The 24596-nt window shown below is 38.6% G+C and overlaps 2 protein-coding genes across 2 annotated transcripts in view; both read right to left on the bottom strand.

The window, feature by feature from the left end:
- ESR1 (estrogen receptor 1) overlaps positions 1–24596 on the bottom strand; it is a 390679-nt gene that overhangs the window by 272397 nt on the left and 93686 nt on the right. The gene's annotated exons all lie outside the window — the stretch shown is intronic.
- LOC149747914 (ubiquitin-conjugating enzyme E2 E1-like) lies at positions 7065–23389 on the bottom strand. The gene is given in 2 exon segments (XM_089922149.1): positions 7065–19039; positions 19042–23389. Coding segments are annotated over 2 exon segments (468 nt in total). The 5' UTR covers positions 19292–23389; the 3' UTR covers positions 7065–18821.

The following is a 24596-nucleotide window of genomic DNA, read 5'->3' as shown; positions in this document are numbered from 1 at the left end:
TGAAAATATAAAGGAATGGAAACAAGGGAGAGACAGGGTGTAGGAGAAAGAACATTCTGGATTGGGAATCAGCACATCAGGGTCCAGGTCTAATAGATTCTCTGTCCTTAACTAGCTGTGTGCCCTTAGAGAAATCATTTCATCTCTTGGGAATCTCAGTTTCTTCATCTATAAAATTAAGAGATTACATTAAAACTATCTTCAAGAATTCTTCCACATATAAAATTCTACTTCAAAGGAAGTTTGAAAAAGATGTATAGTTTTAAAAGAAAAAAAGAAAAAAAAACAGATTTAGGGGCTTCCCTGGTGGCGCAGTGTTTGAGAGTCCGCCTGCCAATGCAGGGGACGCGGGTTTGTGCCCCGGTCCGGGAGGATCCCACATGCCGCAGAGCGGCTGGGCCCGTGAGCCATGGCCACTGAGCCTGCACGTCCGGAGCCTGTGCTCCACAACGGGAGAGGCCACGACAGTGAGAGGCCCACGTACCACAAAAAAAAAAAAAAAAAAAAAAAAAAAGATTTAGTTTTGCTAGTGTTTGCATCCTACAACAATGATGATGAAAATCTGAATATTTATGACCCAGTTATATTTAAGAACCCTCTGTTAGATTTTGATTAAAAAATCATGTTAAAAAGTGAGAATATCTAGCTGGAAATGTCTACTGCACTATGATTATATGTACAAAGTAGCAAAAACACTTTCAGGACTACTAAGTGTTTGAAGCTGACCGTGGGTCAGTAGTTTTGTCTCATGATTTTGATACCAAATGCCCTCTTGGAACAGTTTGAGTGGACTGAGCATTAACAACCAATGGCATCAAATGTAAGCCTAATGTTCATCTGAATTCCGCCCAAGTCCGGGCTTCCGCTTTTCGGAAGAACAGAGAAAACTTGAAAGTCCAGTGGCTTTCAATCCTGGCTACACCTTAGAATCATGAAAGGAGCTGTTAAATCATTTTCCTGCTCAGGCCCCACCCCATAGCAATGAAATCAGAGTCTAGGGGGAGTCAGCTGTATGTATTGTTTTTAGAATCAGAGTGACTCTAATGTGCTGCCAGTTGAGAACAACTGGGTTAAGTAATGAAACATATAAGGAAATGGAAGAAATGAGAACTGCTGAAAGAAAGAGAGAAAGAGAGAGAGAGAGAGAGAAAGAAAGAAAGAAAGAAAGAAAGAAAGAAAGAAAGAAAGAAAGAAAGAAAGAAAGAAAGAAAGAAGAAAGAAAGAAAGAAAGAGAAAGAAGAAAGAAAGAAAGAAAAAAAGAAGAAAGAAAGAAAGAAAGAAGAAAGAAAGAAAGAAAGAAAGAAAGAAGAAAGAAAGAAAGAAAGAGAAAGAAAGAAAAAGAGAGAAAGGAGGGGAGGAAAAAGAAAGGAAAAGAACAGGCTTTTCCCAGCAATGTACAGTTGCACAGCATTGTGTTTGCTTTTCTGTATACTGTGCACAAAACAAGAAAAAATGGGAAACTGCATGACAAAAAAAGTAGAATTCAAGAATGACAGCTGTCTGTGATTTTCAGAGGAAAGTGGAAACTACTTTTAAAAATTAGGCCAGGAACGAGTTCTGTCTTGGGGAGTTGAATGTCAAGACGTGGATTTCCTGCTTTTGCATAATCTACTGTACATTTTAAGCATGCATGGTCAACCATTTCCTCTGAGTTAATTATTCTGGCCTCTGTCTGCCAGAGGGATTCTTGGTCCTCACATGCCCATTCTTGTATTAATACCGTTCTAACCACAACCTCTTGCTCTTTACATCATCAACACTCGGCATTTGGGTCCAGTGAAATACCTAATTGCTAATTTCACCTCTTCTTCATAGTTTCCACAGCCACCAGCCTCACCAATGCCTTTATTTGAGATAAAAGAAAAAACAAACCCAAACCTCAGAGTTGGGCATGCCCTCCTCTGGCTTTTCATACACAAAGCTGGCTTCCCTATAAACCCAGACTAACCTTTCTGAGATGCCACTCTCATCCTCAACAAAGCATTTTGGGCTTGTTTTGCCTCACGTATAAAACCCAAATCCCTACCTGCTAGCCTGTCCCATCAACCCGACTTCTTATTTCTCCCTATACACAACTCCTTCTCCAACCAAGACCGTCCTGTGGCCAGTCTTCTGAACACAACACTTCCCCCTCCATCTGCATAAGTGAGAACTCATTGCTGTCTCTCCTGCAATTAATAGCCACCAGCACCCACAGCTCTATGGTTTGCTTTAGCTGCCAAGTAATCCTGCCAGTCTGTTCATATGAAGGGCAGAGAACGGACAGCCTCTGCTTTGGTAGTTCTCATAGTAAAATTGCTGTAGTAACCATTGGCATTGCCCCCACAAATCCTTTCCATGCTGAACTGGATTCCCGGGCCTCTTTTTCTTAATATTTCAGTACTGTGGTTTCAGCCTGCTCGTGCTGGCCTCTTTTAGCCAGAGCACTGCCTATTTCCCCAAACTAGTCTCTACTCCTCCCCTAGGTTCTCCAGGAATCCTACTAATAATGTATCTGATTCCTGCTGCCAGATCCACTCTGACCCAGCTTCTTTCCTTGAATTTGCATTACCTGCTCTTCCCTGCCTCCAAAGTCCTGAACCTCTCTACTTGCAGTTAAAACTGCCCCCTCCCCATCCCTTGTCCTCTTCATTTGGCCTCCCTTCTGGGATTTAAGGGCCTTACACTTCCATTCGTACAGGAACTGACTTCCTGACCACACCCTTGCTTTCCAAATCATAAAAACCCAGCATATCTTCTGGGTAGACCAGATGTCTGGGCCTGACTTCTCTTGGCCTGCCCAGTGCTGGTGCTATTTGAGACCTAGCGTAAACAGGCCTTGAACATCCATCTCTTGCAAGAGATTTTGTTTCTCCCTTGCCCACTGCTCTAAGTACTCCAAAGCCCACTACTTTAACTTGCTAGCATTTTTCTCCATCAGTAAGCAGTTCTGCTGTTTTGGGGTATGTATGCTCCATATGAGAGATTGTGTTCCTTTTAATGTCTACTTTTTGTCCTAACTTTTCCTTTTACCTCTTCTGACAGGCCTTGCCCAATGACAGAACTGGATGCCTAGAGAGCAGTCATGCAGATAACATTTTGAAGTTTGACCTTTCCTGAAATCAAAGGGATACGTTGGAATAGACATTGGCTCGAGGTCCACCTTAACCCTATTATTTCACTATTTCTCTATGGTAAGATGAAGGGAAAGTCAATTAAAATAACATTAAAATGAAGTCAGTGACAAACCAAGAGAAAAGCAGTTTGAATAAATATATAGTTATTTAATGGTTACCAGTGACGTCACTAAGTCCCAGGTTTTTTCTACCCATCTAATCAACTAATTCTGTTAAGGTACCAATAAATGTCTAGAAAGATATTGGCTTCTTTCAGTTTCACCTGAAAATGTTCAACACCATGGATGGAAGACATTTTTCCTAAATATAGATGGACTTAACTGATCGTCTCTAACCTCCGTGATCATCACAGACTTGCATCTTGGTGGTAGAAAGTAACGATAACACAGCTCTCCTAATGCTGTGCAAACACTAAGCTGAGAGTCCATCACACGCGGCAGAAGGTTTTAGAAACCGAAGGAAGACCACCACGCAGTGCCATCACTACCCATCCATAGCTAATTGGCCCCCAGTGATCCAGAAACTGTTACCCATTCTTGGCATATTATGCTTTGTTCAGAGGCAGAAAAGTTCAAACAACACAACTTAACTTCAAACAAAATGTCAGAGTTATTCATTATTGAAGAACAGCCCTTTGTTCTCACCACCCTGCCAACACCAACTTCACCGTTTTCTCTGAAACAGCTGTACTTCCCAATATGGCACCATTCGGAGTGACCAAAGCAAACTTATGGACGTAAAACAAGAGCAAATGAGTCACAGTCTCTGTCTCTGGATGCTAATAAATTTCACCAGCTAGTGAAATGGTTTCAATCCAGCATCATTGCAACATGAACCAAAACTGACCAAACCCTTCCAGAAACCTTCTTTAACTCTCTAATGACAACGTTCCTTAAAATAGCCCTGCTTATTCCAACTCCACCAATAGCTATTGGACACCTACTCTGTGCAAAGCATTGTGCTCCAATCTGTTCCTCATTCTTATTTTAGACTGCTTTCTCTTTACCAAAGATGTTACATACGTTTATTTAGTTGAAAGCCATCTGACATCATAGCATTACTGATAACAATCCAAAAAAGCATCTCACCCTCTGAACTTGACCCAGGGATCAATTTTCCAACGAGAACCTCTACAGCCCAATCACTTGGCAACAGAGGATGTGAGAGGTTAGTTTTTTCAAAGATAATCAGACTCTGTCTGAAAACTCTGTTCTTGACTTTACAACAAGCAGGGTCTCCCCCTAAATCAGTGAAAAGGAGAAAATGCCTCAGTTCCTATTTGTGCAAAGACCCGTGAAGCAAGAAAACAAACCTAGCTTTCCTGAGTCACCAGGTTGCCGCCCAGCAGCGGCCTTCAAACATACACTCTAGCAAAGGTAATTAGTCTTCATCAATAGACTTTCTGCTTTTATAGAAGAATGAGTAAGGATTGTTCCAAAGAATGAGTGTTATCACAGAGGAGAGAGTGTATTCGTTTGCTAGGGCCGCCATAACAAAATACCACAAACTGGGTGGCTTAAAAAACACTGGACACGGAGACTGTCCACCTGATAAGAATACAAAGTTCTCAATCATTGATTTGCAGATCTGGATTTTCAAGTTGGCAGAACTCAATTTTGAATCGCTCGCCAGTGTGGAGGTTGTCATGTCACTCTTGGCCCTTTTGTCCCTCTGGCTTCATTGCTCTCAAAGGTCCCTCAGTGGGGGCCTCTACCATTAATCCCCTGAAAAGCAGATAATGTCTATTTGGTAAATGGTTGGAGAATCTGTCACATATTTTGCTAAACCCTGCCTTTAAAAGGTAAAACCAAAAAGGGATCAGACTCTAGCTTTCTGTTTGGTTGTTTGTTTTGCATATACCCATGGCCACACAAGGTACAACCCACCTTTGTGTATAATGCAAAAGTTATTACAAAAGTTAATAGCAACTAATTTCTCTTTATTACTTTGCGGTAGAATCAAGAAAGTTCAGAGAGAGTCAGATTGGTGCATAAGCTAAAGGGCCACACTTCCATGACATTTGGGTGCATGTCACAGTGCCCAGTACATCTGAGCAGTTGAGACCCCTACTGGGACTTCACGTCCTGTTGTTCAAAATATCCCTTCCTGCTCCAATTTGATAAACCAACAGTTACAAAAGCATGGTTTCCCACTGACTATGGCACTGTGCACTGCCCTGTTGAACACCCACATTCCTTGATTTACCTTAAAAATCTGCATGTAGCGTTTGTTACTAACAAAACCAAAATGAGGAATTTAGGCTGGAGGTGGGAAGGTTGAGCTGTTCATTTAATCAGAAACACTTACCCTTCCTTTTTAAAGCAACCTCCTGAGAAAAGCAGCGGAGTTTTGATTTAGCAAGAGAAAATAATAGTCAAGCAGTATCGACAAATTAATTATTTAAACATATTCCATTCCAAGTAATTTCTTACTTCCTGGAGGTTTTTGTCAGTTGTTTTTGTTTTAGTGACAAAATAACACTTGCTCATTTTTAAAAATTCAAACAATACAGAAGTGTATAAAATAAAAAGCATAATGTAAAAAGTGAAAGTCTTTTCTCACTTTCCCTCATCTCACTGCCCAGAGGTTACCACTCTATAATTAAGCAAATATCTAAACATATAAACATAAATGTTACATATAGAGTTGCTTACTCAAAAAATAGAGTTTAGTCAACATTTGCACTGTAACTTGTTTTTTCTCACTTTACAATACAGTATGGACTTTCTTCCTGCCATTCCATGTTTCTTCCAAAAGAATGCAATTTTATTTTTTGATCAGTGGTGAAACAGCAACCAAAGGTGTAACTACATGAACATGGACAGCTAGGCTGCCACAAGAAATTCCAGCTTTAGTTCTTGTGCAGGACTAAATTTCCAACAGGTTATACTGGGAAAAGTGGAAACTTTAGAACAAAGCTGATTGAACAGTATTTCCTAGGCTGTGGACAAACGTGGGGGATTTCATTACTTCCAAACGCCCAATTTTTCTACTAAGAGAGGATAAACGCTTTCAATTACGTGAATTCCCATCAGGCAGACAACAATAGCATGGACATGATTCTATAGCTCTTGAGGAATAAAAAGTATATCACAGACGGAGAACGGGACAAAGAGAAACAGCTCTGCCTCCGTAATAAGGTAGAGAGTGAGGCTCGTTATCCGCAAAATACTCCTGAGGCACATTAACTGAAAATTTTAAGCAAATAAGTGGTACACTATTTCTCAGTGATTTACAAGACTTCTGTAGAAAATTCTAGTATAATCCATGCTGCTGGTGCATATCTGACGTCTCTAACTGATTCAGGTGCTTTCTTTGTATTTCTTCTTTTTTTTTTTTTTTTTTTTTTGCCCTTCAAACTTTTCCCTCTCTGATCTGAACACTTTCACTTTCTTCTCTTTTTGCTCAGAAACAAAAATAGGCAACCTAATCGTCTTCAGATCTAATTTGAGGTGCAGAGAGACTTCTAGACTCTTCATCTCTCTAACTTTTTTTTGCCTCCCATTATGACAGAATCTTTGTGAAAAAAATAGACTCAATCTGATTTATAATAGCAAAATTATATACATAACTAATCGATGATATCAAAAACACTGTCTGATGCAAGAGGGAGGGGATATGGGGATATATGTATGTGTATAGCTGATTCACTTTGTTATAAAGCAGAAACTAACACACCATTGTAAAGCAATTATACTCCAATAAAGATGTTAAAAAAAAAAGTCTGAGATTATCTATGTTGGTTTAATTCTTCTTTGCTTTGTACATATTAATCACGTACCCCATCACCTCTTGGAAAGAATTGGTCAATTTTAAGATTCCTCTTCAGATAGTTTAATTTTAACCTTTTTCCCTTATATTTATCAATTATATTTGATTATTTATATTAAATTAAATATTACAGGTAAATTATATATTAGTTACAGTTATATATCAATTATATTTAATAACTGGACTGTTATAAAACAGTCAAAATTATGCCTGTCTTTGTTACTGATAATCAAAATTTTAATGCTGCATAATAAATATTTCTAGAGTGTTTTACCCTAATTTAATAAATATTTATAATGAAGTCTCTTCCAAACAAAATAAAGAGTTTTTTTCCATTTTAACTGCATTAACACTCTCAGTTCAGCTCTTAGAAAAGTGTAGCAAGTGTTGTGTAATATTTTCTGACTTATAAATGAAAAGTTAAGAGCACATAATGTTGAAGTGATTTGTCCTGGATCTACTAGAATGTCACCACATAAGTTAGATTCACAAATCATCAGAATTGGTTTTTGAGGCAAAGAATTTCCATCTTAACTCACCTATCTTTCCCCTATCCTTGTACCCATCTATTTTATCCAGGTTAATACAACCTGACTTATATGCCAACTATCTTCGGTGTTCTTCTTTAAAACTTTTCCATAGACCATCATGCCATCATAGCTTATCAAGATCTTACTTTCCTATTGTTAAAAGAAGTCTTAAAAGCTCATTTTCTCTGAAGCTTATTGATTGATGGGAATGTAGACATAAATAGTCAACTCTTGATTTGACACCTTCATGTGGACATTTTATAAGAACCTTGTTATGGACTGAATGTTGTGTTCCCTGAAAGTTCATATTTTGAAGTCCTACCTGGCAATGTGATGACATTTGGAAGTGGAGTCTTTGGCAAGTAATAAGGATGAGGTCATAAGGGTGGTGTCCTCATAAAGGGATCAGTGTCCTTATAAGAAGAGGAAGCACACAAAGAAAAGGCCACATAAGGACAAAGAGAGATGGTGGCCATCAGCAAGCCAAGAAGAGGGCTTCACCAAGAACCAAATATGCCAGAACCTTGATCTTGGACTTCCTGGCCTCCAGAACCATCCAAAAAATATCTGTTGTTTAAGCCACCCAGTCTATGGTACTTTGCTATAGGCACCTGAGATGACAGAGACAAACCTCAAACTTGGTTGTTGTCCCAGACTGAACACCTAATCTACCCTCTGCCTGTCTCAAACTGTTTTCCCTTCAGTGTTCTCTATATTACTATGCGCCTCCCCCCACATTCCATTACTTTCAACCTAGAAATGCACTGTCCATTCAATCAATCACCAAGCCTGTCAATTATAGATCCTAAATGCTCCCTGTCATTCTGTTACTCACAATTTCAACTGCCATTATGGCAACCCATAGGAGAAATAAAGATGGTATCTATGTAACAGTGTATGTTAAGAACTATATATTGATGGGGCTATTATTAGTACAAGTGCTGCTAAATGAATTAACCTGTTGGCTTAGGCTGTTTGGAATTGTCCATTTAAATGCTGGGGAAAATCTACCCCAAACTAAGAGTTTAAGTCTGGGTAATTTATGCTAAGCTGTTCCTTCTGATAGCAATTAGCCAGAGTTCAACCACTTCTTGGCAAAACATCTAGTCAAGAAAAATAAATTTGTGACACCAGTACCAAAAAAGTGGGCTTGTCTTCTATTTCCTATAACAAGATGGAATGTGTTATTCACATGGCAGTTATACTAAGTGCTCGAGTATAAACTTAAGAAGTCAGTACAATCCTATCTGATACCACTGAAAACATGGACTTATTGGTCTACTAGATTATAAGCTTTGCAATATCAAAGACCTTGACTTGTTGTCCATTGCATCATTAGCAGTTAACACCAGGCGTAGTATGCAATTACAGCTCAGTAAATATTTTCTGAATGCATGCATAGCTCTGTTGTCTCTTCATTTTATGGTTATGCTGTGAGGCAAAATCCAAAGGATCAATAATAGTTCTAAATCAAGGCAATAGTTTGAATCACAATTATTTCTAGCTATGAAATTAAATGCTATTGAAAAAAATCAACAGCATTGGGAATGGATTTAAGTTTTCTGGACGAATTTTTCAAGTTGATAAATTTCACGTAACACGGCAAGTAGGGATTGATGTGTCCAAAACTTACGTTTTCTTCACAGTGGAAACTGCTGGTGCCAACCCCAAATCCATTTCCTTCAGTTTAATGGAATCCCAATTTAAATCGTGCGTCCCCCCAACCTCACCACCAACAATCCCAGCTTCAGAGGGAGATTCCAATTAATCCAAGGTAGCCCACTGGCCAAGGAGTCAGAACACCACTTAAATTGACGGGAAACAACTAACATTCCATGCTTTTAGGAAGAGGTTTTCTCTGTCCCCTTATTGATGTGAACAAGAAAACATTACTCCACAGGCGGCTGACATCAATTTTTTGACAGTACGGTGACCCAGTCTCAGGGTGAAGTGGACGGATGGGAAATGACAGAGCGGAAGTTGTAAAGGACCTGAGACTTTGATGACATGATTAAGCCAGTGACCCAACCAACTGTGGATTCCACCACTCATGTGGAATCTGTTACATGAGATAAATTTTCTAATTGTGTAAACCAGTTTGAGTTTTCTGCTAAAATACCTCCTAACTGATATTTCCCTTATAAAAGATAGTTTTTTGAGAAAAGAACTGATACAGGTTTTTGGGGGAATGCTCAAAATACTAATCAGTCTTTAATGTTACTGAGGGAGGATTTACCATTAAAGATAAACTTGATCTTGCTTTTTATTTATACTGAGAAAACTCTCCCTGTAAGAGTAGTAGAGAAAGTAGATATTGAAAGAATGAACATGTATTCATTTTTTTCCTTATTCAACAAATATTTATTCAACCAGTTCCTGTTTATGTACCTTATAAACTATTTCATTTGATACCCACAAAAACTCTATGAAGTAAATACCATTAACCATGTTTTAGAAAAGGAAACTAAACTTATAGAGGTTAAACAACTCGACTTAATGTCATGGAATCCCCAGGAACCAGGATCAGATCCTGCAACCGTCTAACTTCAAAACCCAACTACTCCCCACAGCCCTACATTGCCCTCCATAATGAGGTTTGGCAAAAATTGGGTCTAATACCAAATTTGGAAAGCTGATAGTAAAAATGGTATATATCCATTTATACAGTGTGTGTACACCACTGTAAACTGGTAAAGACATTTTGGAAATAATAAATGGTAAGAGTATACACACATGTGCGTGCACACACACATACACATCTATATCTATCTAATGTATCCATGTATATTCTTAGATATAGCTATCTTATTCCTGGGAATTTGTCCTCAGAAAATAGTTCAGTAGAAGGGAAAAGTATGTAGATGCTTTTGGGAGGAGCAGTTATTATCTCTTAAATTGGAGGAAATTTTTCAAATTCTAAAATTAATAAAAGAGTTGAAAAACTTCTGGGGCGAAATGTTACAATAAGCTATTACGCATATATAGCAAGTAATTATTAACACTGTAGAAACATTGGAAAGGTTTTTAATACCATTGTAAGTCAAAGAGCATAATGCAAATCATATGTCTTCTATTTTAAAATAAAACATAAATGCATGTGTACAGACCAGAGTGGAATCCACACCAAAAAAAAAAAAAAAATTAAAATAGATCATGATTAACATGGTGGGATTTTTGCATGGGTTGAAATTTTTTTGTGCTGTTTAGAGCTAAACTTCTTTTATTTATATGTGATCTACTATTACAAATAGATTTTAAACAATTTGGGAGTCAAACCATTTTCTGGAAACTTAAAGTTGCTGGTAACTAGCTGATCATACTTTAGCTTGGAAACATAATTGGCTCTCATCAAAGGGATCCCCAGTGGGCTATAGAGTCCAATCATTCATCATCAATAGAAATTGACATCTTTTAAGTTCTCTAGAAATAGCAACAACTGAGAAAAAGTACACTAAAACAGTGCTCAGCATTGCACCTGAGAGATGAGCCCAAAACCTTTCACTGGCATTTATTTTAAGACATGTTTTGAATAGACAGATTATTTATACAAAGATCTAACCTCAATAAGGATGGGGTAGCTTCAATTGGATTGTATTTGCTGTGGAGCTGTGACAAATATATGAGGGTTTTTTGGTTTGGGATGTCTCTTTTCCTACCAGTGTACAGTACCTGATTTCTAAGGCAAATGACAATCAGACAGGTTTCAACAAATCTAACATCTGAAGACATCAGAATGATAATTTTAAATTATAGGATCTTTAACTTCCTCATTGCCATAACCTCACCGGTGTGTCTGTGTGTGTGTAAATACAGTGGGCACACACATGCAGTCAGAGTCAAGACCAGGGATACTGAAGATCAGAATACATTTAATAGTAAATCATCACTTCTAAAGGCTGTAAAATGACTGTAATGGTTGCTCCTCAGTAAGAAATGAAACTAAATATTTCCTTAGAGTCCCAGAGGCTGCCATTCAATACTATAAGCTTTTGTTAGTGAACAAATTTGATCAGATCTTTTCTTCTGGGGTTCAAGAAGCCATGCTTGGAGAGATGCCTTGTGAAAATAAACTTGCAAGACCAGATTTTCCAATGAAGTCTTGGCAAAACTATTGACAATTCAGACATTCAAATCTACCCAAACATGTAAGTGGATAACAGGATAATAAAATGTTCCAGAATCTGCAGGATTGGGATGCCAATTAATAGTTGTATCCATACATTAAAGCACACTAATGTACTCTTCTTAGGAAAAATGGATCAAACCACGGAGAACTATGTTCTTTCCACATGGCTCAGAATCTCCTAGACTTATACTCTGATGTTAACTAGAATACAAGTGATCAACCCAGCTTGTCACTACCTAAGGTTGTTTGATAAATAGAAAAGCACAAGGCAAACAAAAGTTTGGACCATCCTCCTTGGTTTTATAAGGGTCAGGCTGGGACGGGTCCAGATGGCAGTGTGGGAAGACGTGGAGTTAGCATCTCCCTACAGCTAGGGCGCCTGCTGGGCACTGGTGAAGGACTCTGACACCCAAGGAGACGGGAGGAACCCCAAAGTGAACCAGTGGCTTGCGAGATCTTGGTTCATGAGACCGGGGTTGGGCCGAAGCTCCTGCAGTGGGAGCTCTGAGTCCAAACCACTGGACTGACAGAGAACCTCAGACCCCAGGGAACATTGATTGGAGTGAGGTCTCACGGAGTTACTTATCTCAGCACCAAGACCCAGCTCTACCCAGCAGCCTACAAATCCCAGTGTTGGAAGCCTCAGGCCAAACAACCAATAAGACAGGAACACAATCCCACTCATAAAAACTTAAAAAAATGAGATGGCAAAAAAATATGTCACAGATGAAGGAGCAAGGTAAAAACTTACAAGACTAAATAAGTGAAGAGGAAATAGGCAATCTACCTGAAAAAGAATTCAGAGTAATGATAGTAAAGATGATCCAGAATCTCAGAAATAGAATGGAGGCATGGATTGAGAAAATACAAGAAATTTTTAACAAAGATTTAGAAGAACTAAAGAACAAACAAACAGAGATGAACAACATAATAACTGAAATGAAAAATACACTAGAAGGAGTCAATAACGAATAACTGAGGCAGAAGAAAGGATAAGTCACCTGGAAGACAGAATGGTGGAAATAACTGCTGAGGAGCAGAAAAAAGAAAAAAAAATGAAAAGAATTGAAGACAACCTCAGAGACTTCTGGGACTACACTAAACACACCAACATTCGAATTAGAGGGGTCCCAGATAAAGAAGAGAAAAAGAAAGGGTCTGAGAAAATATTTGAAGAGATTATAGTTGAAAACTTCTCTAACATGGGAAAGGAAATAGTCACCCAAGTCCAGGAAGCACAGAGAGTCCCATACAGGATAAACTCTTGGAAAAACACATCAAGACACATATTAATCAAACTAACAAAAATTAAATTCAAAGAAAAAATATTAAAAGCAGCAAGGGAAAAACAAAAAATAACATACAAAGGAATCCCCATAAGGTTATCACCTGATTTTTCAGTGGAAACTGCAGGCAAGAAGGGAGTGGCAGCAAATACTTAAAAGTGATGAAAGAGAAAAACCTACAACCAAGACTATGCTACACAGCAAGGATCTCATTCAGATTCAATGGAGAAGTCAAAAGCTTATCAGACAAGCAAAAGCTAAGAGAATTCAGCATCACCAAGCCAGCTTTACAACAAATGCTAAAGAAACTTCTCTAAGCGGGAAACACAAGACAAGGAAAAGACCCACAAAAACAAACCCAAAACAATTAAGAAAATGGTAATAGGAACATACATATTGCTAATTACATTAAGTGTGAATGGATTAAATGCTCCAACCAAAAGACACAGACTGACTGAATGGATACAAAAACAAGACCCATATATGTGCTGTTTACAAGAGACCCACTTCAGACCTAGGGACACATACAGACTGAAAGTGAAGGGATGGAAAAAGATATTCCATGCAAATGGAAATCAAAAGAAAGCTGGAGTAGCAATACTCATATCAGATAAAATAGACTTTAAAATAAAGAATGTTATAAGAGACAAGAAAGGATACTACATAATGATCAAGGGATCAATCCAAGAAGAAGATATAACAATTGTAAATATTTATGCACCCAAGATAGGAGCACCTCAATAGAGAAGTCAAATACTAACAACCATGAAAGGAGAAATCGACAGTAACACAATAATAGTAGGGGACTTTAACACCCCACTTACAGCAATGGACGGATCATCCAAACAGAAAATAAATAAGGAAACACAGGCTTTAAATGACACAATAGACCAGATAGATCTAATTGATATTTATAGAACATTGCACCCAAAAGTGGCATAATACACTTTCTTTATAAGTGGACATGGAACATTCTCCAGGATAGATCACATCTTGGGTCACAAATCAAGCCTCAAAAAATTTACAAAAATTTAAATTGTATCAAGCATCTTTTCAGACCACAATGCTATGAGATTGGAAATCAATTACAGGAAAAAAAAACTGTAAAAAACAGAAATACATGGAGGCTAAACCGTGTACTACTAAATAACCAAGAGATCACTGAAGAAATCAAAGAAGAAATTTAAAAATACATAGAAACACATGACAACAAAAACATGTCGACTCAAAACCTATAGGACACAGCAAAAGGAGTTCTAAAAGGGAAGTTTATAGCAATACAATCTCACCTCAAGAAACAAAAAAATCTCAAATAAACAATCTAACCCTACACTTAAAACAACTAGAGAAAGAAGAAAAAAGAAAACCCAAAATCAGGAGAAGGAAAGAAATCATAAAGATCAGAGCAGAAATAAATGAAATAGAAATGAAGAAAACAATAGCAAAAATCAATAAAACTAAAAGCTTGTTCTTTGAAAAGGTAAAGAAAATTGCTAAATCCTTAGCCAGACTCATCAAGAAAAAAAGGGAGAGGACGCAAATCAAAAAAATTAGAAATGAAAAAGGAGAAATCACAACTGACACTGCAGAAATACAAAGGATTATAAGAGACTACAACAAACAACTATATGCCAATAAAATGGACACCCACGAAGAAATGGACAAATTCTTGGAAAGGTACAATTTCCCAAAAATGAACCAGGAAGAATTAGAAAATATAAACAGATGTATCACAAGTAATGAAGTTTAAACTGTGATTAAAAATCTTCCAGCAAACAAAAGTCCAGGACCAGATGGCTTCACAGGTGAATTCTGTCAAACATTTAGAGAAGAACTCACACCGATCTTTCTCAAACTCTTCCAAAAATTTGCAGAGGGAGAAACACTCCCAAATTCATGCTATGAAGCCACCATCACCCTGATACCAAAACCAGAAAAAGATATCACTAAAAAAGAAAATTACAGACCAATATCCCTGATGAATATAGATGCAAAAAACCTCAACAAAATACGAGCAAACAGAATCCAACAACACATTAAAAGGATCATACACCATGATCAAGTGGGATTTATCCCAGGAATGCAAGATGCTTCAATATACGCACATCAATCAATGTGATAAACCATATCAACAAACTGAAGGAGCAAAACCATATGATCATCTCAACAGAAGCAGAAAAAGCTTTTGACAAAATTCAACACATTTATGATTACAAACTCTCCAGAAAATAGGCATAGAGTGAACATACCTCAACATAATAAAGGCTATACATGACAAACCCACAACAAGCATCATTCTCAATGGTGAAAAACTGAAAGCAGATCCACTAAGATCAGGAACAAGACAAGGATATCCACTCCTGCCACTCTTATTCAACATAGTTTTGGAAGCCCTAGCCACAGAAATAAAAGGAATACAAATTGGAAAAGAAGAAGTAAAACTGTCACTGTTTGCCAATGACATGACAGTATACATAGAAAATCCTAAAGATGCCACCAGAAAACTACTAGAACTAATCAATGAATTTGGTAAGGTTGCAGGACACAAAATTAATGCACAGAAATCTCTGGCATTCCTATACACCAACAACGAAAAATCAGAAAGAGAAATTAAGAAAACACTCCCATTTACCACTGCAACAAGAGGAATAAAATACCTAGGAATAAACCTGCCTAAGGAAGCCAGAGACTTGTACTCAGAAAACTATAAAACACTGATGAAAGACACCGAAGATGACATAAACAGATGGAGAAATATACCATGTTCTTGGATTGGAAGAATCAATATTGTGAAAATGACTATACTACCCAAAGCAATCTACAGATTCAATACAATCCCTATCAAACTACCAATGGCATTCTTCACAGAATTAGAACAAAAAATTTTACAACTCGTAAGGAAACACAAAAGACCCTGAATAGCCAAAGCAATCTTGAGAAAGAAAAATGGAGTTGGAGGAATCAGGCTCCCCAACTTCAAACTATACCACAAAGCTACAGTAATCAAGACAGTATGGTACTGGCACAAAAACAGAAATATAGATCAATGGTACAGTATAGAATGCCCAGAGATAAACCCATGCACATATGGGCACCTAATTTACGACAAAGGAGGCAAGAACATAAAATGGAGAAAAGACAGCCTCTTCAATAAGTGTTGTTGGGAAAACTGGACCGCTACATGTAAAAGAATAAAATTAGAACACTCCCTAACACCATACACAAAAATAAACTCAGAATGGATTAAAGACCTAAATGTAAGACCAGACACTATAAAAGTCTTAGAAGAAAACATAGGAAAAACACTCTATGACATAAACCACAGCAAGATCTTTTTTGACCCACCTCCTAGAGAAACAGAAATAAAAAATAAATAAACAAATGGGACTTAATTAAACTTAAAAGCTTTTGCACAGCAAAGGAACTATAAACAAGACAAAAAGACAACTCTCAAAATGGGAGAAAATATTTGCAAATGAAACAATGGACAAAAGATTAATTTCCAAAATATACAAACAGCTCATGGATCTCAATATCAGAAAAACAAACAATCCAGTTAAAAAATGGGTGGAAGACCTAAATAGATATTTCACCAAGGAAGGCATACAGATGGCCAAGATGTACATGAAAAGATGCTCAACATCACTAAATATTAGAGAAATGCAAATCAAAACTACAATGAGGTAACACCTCACACTGGTTAGAATGGCCATTATCCAAAAATCTAGAAACAATAAATGCTGGAAAGGGTGTGGTGAAAAGGGAACCCTCCTGCACTGTTGGTGGGAACGTAAATTGATACAACCACTGTGGAAAACAGTATGGAGGTTGCTTAAAAAACTAAAAATAGAGCTACCATATGACCCAGCAATCCCACTACTGGGCACATACCCTGAGAAAACCATAATTCAAAAAGAGACATGTACCACAATGTTCACTGCAGCACTATTTACAATAGCCAGGACATGGAACCAACCAAAATGTCCATCGACAGATGAATGGATAAAGAAGATGTGGTGGGCTTCCCTGGTGGCACAGTGGTTGAGAGTCCACCTGCCGATGCAGGGGACATGGGTTCGTGCCCTGGTCTGGGAAGATCCCACATGCTGCGGAGCGGCTAGGCCCATGAGCCACGGCCGCTGAGCCTGTGCGTCCGGAGCCTGTGCTCCGCAACGGGAGAGGCCACAACAGTGCAAGGCCCGCGTACCGCAAACAACAACAACAACAACAAAAAAGACGTGGCACATATATACAATGGAATATTACTCAGCCATAAAAAGAAATGAAATTGAGTTATTTGTAGTGAGGCGGATGGACGTAGAGTCTGTCATACAGAGTGAAGTAAGTCAGAAAGAGAAAACAAATACCATACGCTAATGCATATACATGGAATCTTAAAAAAAAATGGTACTGATGAACCTAGTTGCAGGGCAGGAATAAAGAGGTAGACATAGAAAATGGAGTTGAGGACATGGGGTGGGACGGTGAAGCTGGGGCGAAGTGTGAGTAGCATTGACATATATACACTACCGAATGTAAAATAGTTGACTGGTGGGAAGCAGTGGCATAGCACAGGGAGATCAGCTTGGTGCTTTGTTATGACCTAGAGGGGTGGGATAGGGAGGGTGGGAGGGAGGCTCAAGAGGGAGGGGATGTGGGGACATGTGTATGCATATGGCTGATTCTCTTTGTTGTGCAACAGAAACTAACACAGTCTCGTGAAGCAATTATACTCCAATAAAGATCTATTTAAAAAAAAAAAAAAGAGGCTTAACAATATTTTTATTTTGAAATAATTTCAGATTTTAAATGAAATTTTGCAAAAATAGTACAAAATATTCCCACATATGTTTTACCTATATTCCCCAAATGTTAACAATTCATCACACTTACTTTTTCATTCTATCATTCTTACTATCATTCTATCTATCTACTTATCTATCTACCTATTTATTCTTTTTTCCTGAGACCTTTGAGAGTAAGTTGCCAACGTCAGGATGTACGTCCTCAAAACAGGTTATTTTATTTTACTTAACCACAGTACTCTGATCAAAATCAGTCAGTTCATACAGATACGATACTGTTGTCTAACCTATAGACCTTATTCAGATTTTACCAACTGTTTTACAAATGCCCACTTTCTGATTCAATATCCAAGGCAAAATCACCCTTGCATTAGTTGTCATGTGTCTTTAGCCTCTTTTAATCTGGAACAGTTCATGATCTTGACAATTTTGAAGACTTCCAGCCGGCTACTTTGTAGACTATCTCTCAAGCTGGGTTTTTCTTTTCTTGTTTTGTTTTGTTTTAATATCGCTTATTAGCACAGTAACAAGTGCAGACTTCAGGAGTCCTCAACGTAGAGCCAATCCACTGAACAACGCCTATCCCATGCCTTACAGCTTACAGCTTAAGGTGTTTTACTACAGGTTTTCACAAGTTCTGATGCGAACCTCTATCTTTCCATAAGAAAGTAGATTGGCATATAAAATAAAATACATAACTACTCACTTCCTATACGGTGCCATATAGCCATGTGTCCATCTTATATATATGAGATGACAGTCTCTAAAAGCTGTTAAATATCAGTGTTCCCTTCCAAGAAGGGAAAACAAATTCCAATTTTTTTAAACAAAAAACCGTATAGTCTTGCAAGGACTTGACATAAATGGCCATGTGTGTAACCTGTACAAATTAAGCTGTTTCAAGTTACAGACTACGAGCAACTGAACCCAAATGTCTATTCTTCTCTGTATTGCATTTCAGCTAATATTGCAGAACTAATGACGGTTTTAAACGTTGCTATTGCCAATCCTGTCTATTGTAGCAAGATACCTTAAGTTACAACGAAATCTTAGGAAATAAGACTGAATAATATCTGTTATAGAAATACCCTACTCTTGATCAACTCCCACCCTCCCCTACCCCATCAAAAGCATAAGCAGCTCTCTCTGTGACAGACAAATAACGTATAGAATTGTGAAAATCCAATTTATGTAGCGTACCCCTTGGTCCACTGTCTGGCCATTCTGTCGTGTTCTGCTCGGTTGGTCATATACTGAGTGGCAATACTTCCCACCAAGGGGTCGGCAGGATTACAGTCTGTAAGAAGCGAGCAGATAGAAAGAAGGACTTTAGATATGGTTAGTGCTGGACTCCAGTTATCTTTCAATATGTCCAAGCAACTAACTCCTTGACTTAATACTACAAGTGATAGATTCTTGTCCGAAATGCAACCTTTGGAGGCTTGAAGGGATATTCTGGGGTAAAAGTGATATCAAGGAAGAATACGCCACCCTCATACACGGACCCTGGAGGCCGTAGAATGGTTGATCTCCATTCCTAGCTGTTATAGCCTTTGGGACCAGCACTGCAGTTGGGTGGAGGGTCTAAAGTGATCTCCGCCAGCTGCTTCTGAATCCTCTTGGCGCTCGTGGAGAGGGGTTTGGAGTTTTTGCTCATGCTGACTTTTACTCTCCTTCTTCTTGGGGGTGTTTGTTTCTCGGTTTGCTGGTTGGAGAACGAAAATGGGGAGGAGCTGGTTCTGGCCCTCGAATTTTCATCCGCAGAGCGACCCCCCACCCCCACCCGGCAAACAGCCCCTCTCTTCGTGTCTGGCTGCTTTGCTGCGGCTGAGCCTGGCCACTCGAGTCTCTCTCTCGCTGGGAGAGAAGTGGAAGTGCAGCAACAGCCAACTACTAAACAGGCAGTGGCTTCCCCCAGCCACACACGGGGGGCACACCCCGCCCCTCCCACACCGGCCCCGTCCCACCCACGCGGGCTCCCCGCCCCCTGGACACCTCCAGGGAGAGGGGCGCAAGCAGCGCTCGGGGGACCCTGGGAAGCCCGGCCCCCTCCAGACCCGGGATGCTGGGCCCAGGGGGCGAGGGCTGTGAATTTTCTCTCAAGAGGTCTGGGGACCGCCCTGGGTTTTTCTGATGTTTCCTTTGACTAAATTCAGGTTATGCATTTGGGGCAGGAATCACAGAAATGTTCCTGCTTTGTGCGTCACCTGTGCCAGTTTGCCTCATTACTGATGACATCACCTTTGATCACTTGGATAAGGTGCTGTCTGGCTAGATCTCTTCCTCTCCATAAAGTTAATATTTTCCCTTCCCAATTAAAAAGTATCTGTGTGGCAGTAGTACAAAGCTATAAAGAATATTCTGTTTCTCATCATATTTTTCCTTCTTAGTTTTAGCATCCATTGATAATTCTTGCTTGAAACAATTATTGCTCCATGCTCTCCACATCCTACCTCCTTCCTGCACACACAGCTGAAATACAGTTCCTAGCCCTCTTCCTCAGAGGGACAATACAACTTGTTCTAGCCCCAAAACTCTGACTGCAGGTGGTGTATGTCCCTTCCTGGTTTGGCCCCCAAATGTCTCATATTATCCTACAAGGTCTTTGTGAGTCGATCGCATGCATAAGATCTAGTAAAGGGCTCCAAGAAGTCTTTGGTAATTGTGGAGCCACTAGAACCTGAAATCTAAGCCATTAAGGGAGTCCTGTGAGCTTGGATGGGGGAAATGTATCTTCATGAATTTTAACTGGACCTTAGCATTCCCTGTATTTATGAATGTAGTCAGTGGTTACAACAGTGTTAGCAAAATGTGCCTTTGTCTCCCATAGAAATCACAGATATTTCATATCACATTACACTTGATGCAGATATCTTGAAATATATTTACCTGGCACTATTTTGTAATTAACTTTGAATTTTGGTTACTAGCTCTTTTTTTTCCTCTTCCACATTTACAAACACTATTCTTAGAGGAGGCCCATAGGCATCACCAGACTGCTAAAGGGCTCCAAGACATAAAATAGGGTAACTTGGATGGAGCTGATCCCTGAGTCACCACTTGGTGGGGAGCCATCGGGAAAGCAGGTGGGGAGTATTTGCACTAGAATTTGTGTGTGAGAGAGAAATAAGCCACTGAGATTTATGATGTTATTTGTTCAGCAATTATCCTGTTCAGACTAACAGAAAGAATGAAGTCACAAATTTGGAAATTAACATTCATGGAAAGATAGTTGAAGCCATGGGATCGGACGTGATAATTGAAGAAGGAGAAAGAAAAAGAAGCCAAGTGCTGAACTTTCGGTAAATATTACATTTTGAAAAAGAAAACAAAACAAACAAAAAAAACTGTTAAGGAAGCAGGCAGAACAGAAGAAATGCAATAGTAGAAAGACAACCAGAAATATATGGGGCAAGAAATTACAGAAATGACACCATGTTTTAATTCCTCAGATGTCTTCATATAGAAAGTCCTTATACGTGGTCTCTGCTAAAAAGATAAGAAACGAAAACGTTTGGGGTAGGTTTTCTGAAATATACCTAGAAATTTGCTAAATGACAGGTATAGTACTTCTCCAAGTCTAGTTTCTTTAGCTATAAGAAAATTGCTATTCAGATTAGAAGAGGTAATAAAAGCAAACACATGCAAAAGAAGCTTGTACAGCTTCTGACGTGTACCTGTCCTAAATAAAATTGTCTCTTTCCCTCCTCAAACCTTCTCCTCTACCATTTCACAGACTATCCCAGAATTTAAGAAGTAAAGAGTACATTAAGAAAACTGTAAACATTCTGAGTCAAAGGCATTGGTATTAGACTTATTATACTAGTTACACTATGAATATTCTACCTATAAAACTAAAATAAGCAAAATCATGATTAGAATTCAGCCAGCACCTTGAGATTCTATTTGGGAGACAGACTGAGTGATAATTACAGAAAAGAGAGGCTGTGATTTAAAAATGCCACCCAAGGAGTATCAAGAAAACACACCACAATTTGATGGGGTTTTGTACCAGGGGGTCCTCATGAGCTATACAAAAATGCACATCGGGGTACTGGCACAAAAACAGAAATATAGATCAATGGAACAGGATAGAAAGCCCAGAGATAAACCCACGCACATATGGTCACCTTATCTTTGATAAAGGAGGCAAGAATATACAATGTAGAAAAGACAGTCTCTTCAATAAGAGGTGCTGGGAAAACTGGACAGCTACATGTAAAAGAATGAAATTAGAGCACTCCCTAACATCATACACAAAAATAAACTCAAAATGGATTGAAGACCTAAATATAAGGCCAGACACTATAAAACTCTCAGAGGAAAACATAGGCAGACCACTCTATGACATAAATCACAGCAAGATCCTTTTTGACCCACCTCCTAGGGAAATGGACATAAAAACAAAAATAAACAAATGGGACCTAATGAAACTTAAAACCTTTTGCATAGCAAAGGAAACCATAAACAAGACAAAAAGACAACCCTGAAAATGGAGAAAATATTTGCAAATGAAGCAACTGACAAAGGATTAATCTCCAAAATATACAAGCAGCTCATGCAGCTCCATATCAAAAAAACAAACAACCCAATCCAAAAATGGGCAGAAGACCTAAATAGACATTTCTCCAAAGAAGATATACAGGTCGCCAACAAACACATGAAAGGATGCTCAACATCACTAATTATTAGAGAAATGCAAATTAAAACTACAATGAGGTATCACCTCACACCAGTCAGAATGACCATCATTTAAAAATCTACAAACAATAAATGTTGGAGAGGGTGTGGAGAAAAGGGAACCCTCTTGCCCTGTTGGTGGGAATGTAAATTGATACAGCTACTATGGAGAACAGTATGGAGGTTCCTTAAAAAACTAAAAATAGAACTACCATACGACCCAGCAAACCCACTACTGGGCATATACCCTGAGAAAACCATAGTTCAAAAAGAGTCATGTACCACAATGTTCATTGCAGCTCTATTTACAATAGCCAGGACATGGAAGCAACCTAAGTGTCCATCGACAGGTGAATAGATAAAGAAGTTGTGGCACATAGGTACAATGGAATATTACTCAGCCATAAAAAGAAATGAAATTGAGTTATTTGTAGTGAGGTGGATGGACCTAAAGACTGTCATACAGAGTGAAGTAAGTAAGAAGGAGAAAAACAAATACCATATGCTAACACATATATATATGGAATCTAAAAAAAAATGGTTCTAACAAATGGCAAGATAGGAATAAGGACGCAGACGTAGAGAATGGACTTAAGGACACGGGGAGGGGGAAGGGCAAGCTGGGACGAAGTGAGAGAGTGGCATGGACATATATACACTACCGAATGTAAAATAGATAGCTAGTGGGATGCAGCCTCATAGCACAGGGAGATAAGCTCGGTGCTTTGTGACCACCTAGAGGGGTGGGATAGGGAGGGTGGGATGGAGATGCAAGAGGGAGGAGATATGGGGATATATGTATACGTATAGCTGATTCACTTTGTTATAAAGCAGAAACTAACACACCATTGTAAAGCAATTATACTCCAATAAAGATGTTTAAAAAAAAATGCACATCGGTCCTTAGAAACTCAACTTGAATCCCTCCAATGCTGGTACTCCTCTTATCTCATGCTCTTTTATCACAAACACAAAATGAAGGGGAGGGGAGGGATGCTAAAATGTTAATCCATGAACTTTAAACACATATATATAACTTTAGCTACATGTTATTTGTTCAGGGTTTTTTTTTTTTTTTTTTGCGGTACGCGGGCTTCTCACTGTTGTGGCCTCTCCCGTTGTGGAGCACAGGCTCTGGACACGCAGGCTCAGCCGCCATGGCTCACGGGTCCAGCTGCTCCGCAGCATGTGAAATCTTCCCGGACCGGGGCATGAACCCGTGTCCCCTGTATCGGCAGGCGGACTCTCAACCACTGCACCACCAGGGAAGCCCTGTTCAGTTGTTTTAATAATGGATGTGGATATCTTACATAGAAAAGAAATATGAAACTGTAGGCATTCTAAAACATTCACTTACAAAGTTGCCTGGAAATGAAAAAAACAGATTAACATTGCCACAGTCTTTAAAACAAAATCTACCTCTCATCTGCTTAGAAAAGTTTTATTAAGCAGCACTTGGAATCACCATTTCCAAAATATGGATTTGAGCAAATGAAAGCGTTTTGATAGGAGTCCTTTAATTGCATCTCTTTCTTCTCTCACCTTAGAGCTGCTTTTCTTTTACCCCAAATTGAGGAATGTGCAATTTTCTAGAGGCTGAGACTGTTTCCATAATCAGCAGCCATCTATACAGAATGACAGTAAAACTGAAAAGATTCTAACCTATGCCACCAAAAAATTTTCCAAAGAATTGACTCTATGAAAAACGCCAGAATCTGAGCGACAAGTCCTAGCAACTCCTCCCTCTTACAGTTTCAGGAAGAAAGTGCTGCCACCTACAGGACGTATATGGAACTAATGCCTACCAAAAAAGATGGAGAGAGTCTTTTGGCTTTTATAGTTGTAAACAGCTAAAGGGAAAAAACCAAAAAAAAGCATGACAAAGGAGAGTAATAAAATGTGCCCGCTTCCAAATTCATTTACTAAATATATTCTACTTCTCTGTTTTCTAATCTTCAACCACTAATCATATGTGGCTAATAAGCCCTTGAAATGTGGCTAATGTGACTGAGGAATGAAGAGGTTTTTTTCTTAATTTCATTTCATTTTAATTAACTCAATTGACTTCAAATTTAAAACTGACACTCAATTCAGTCATTGGAAAACTTTTAAGTATGTTTGTGACAAGTTGGGTATATGAATTTACTTTTTCAACTGTAAGTTTTATGATATCTACATATAGATAAAATATGCCTGATGAAAGATGTGCTGTAAGTGAAAAATACACACAAAATTCTGAAGACTTAGTCCAAAGCCAAGGAATGTAATATATCTCATTAATA

The sequence above is a fragment of the Delphinapterus leucas genome, chromosome 12 (genome assembly GCF_059928025.1).
Source record: "Delphinapterus leucas isolate spDelLeu-1000000601 "Yukka" chromosome 12, BTC_Dleu_Yukka2, whole genome shotgun sequence".
Taxonomy (NCBI): Eukaryota; Metazoa; Chordata; class Mammalia; order Artiodactyla; family Monodontidae; genus Delphinapterus; species Delphinapterus leucas.
This window is presented reverse-complemented; position numbering and strand designations above follow the sequence as displayed.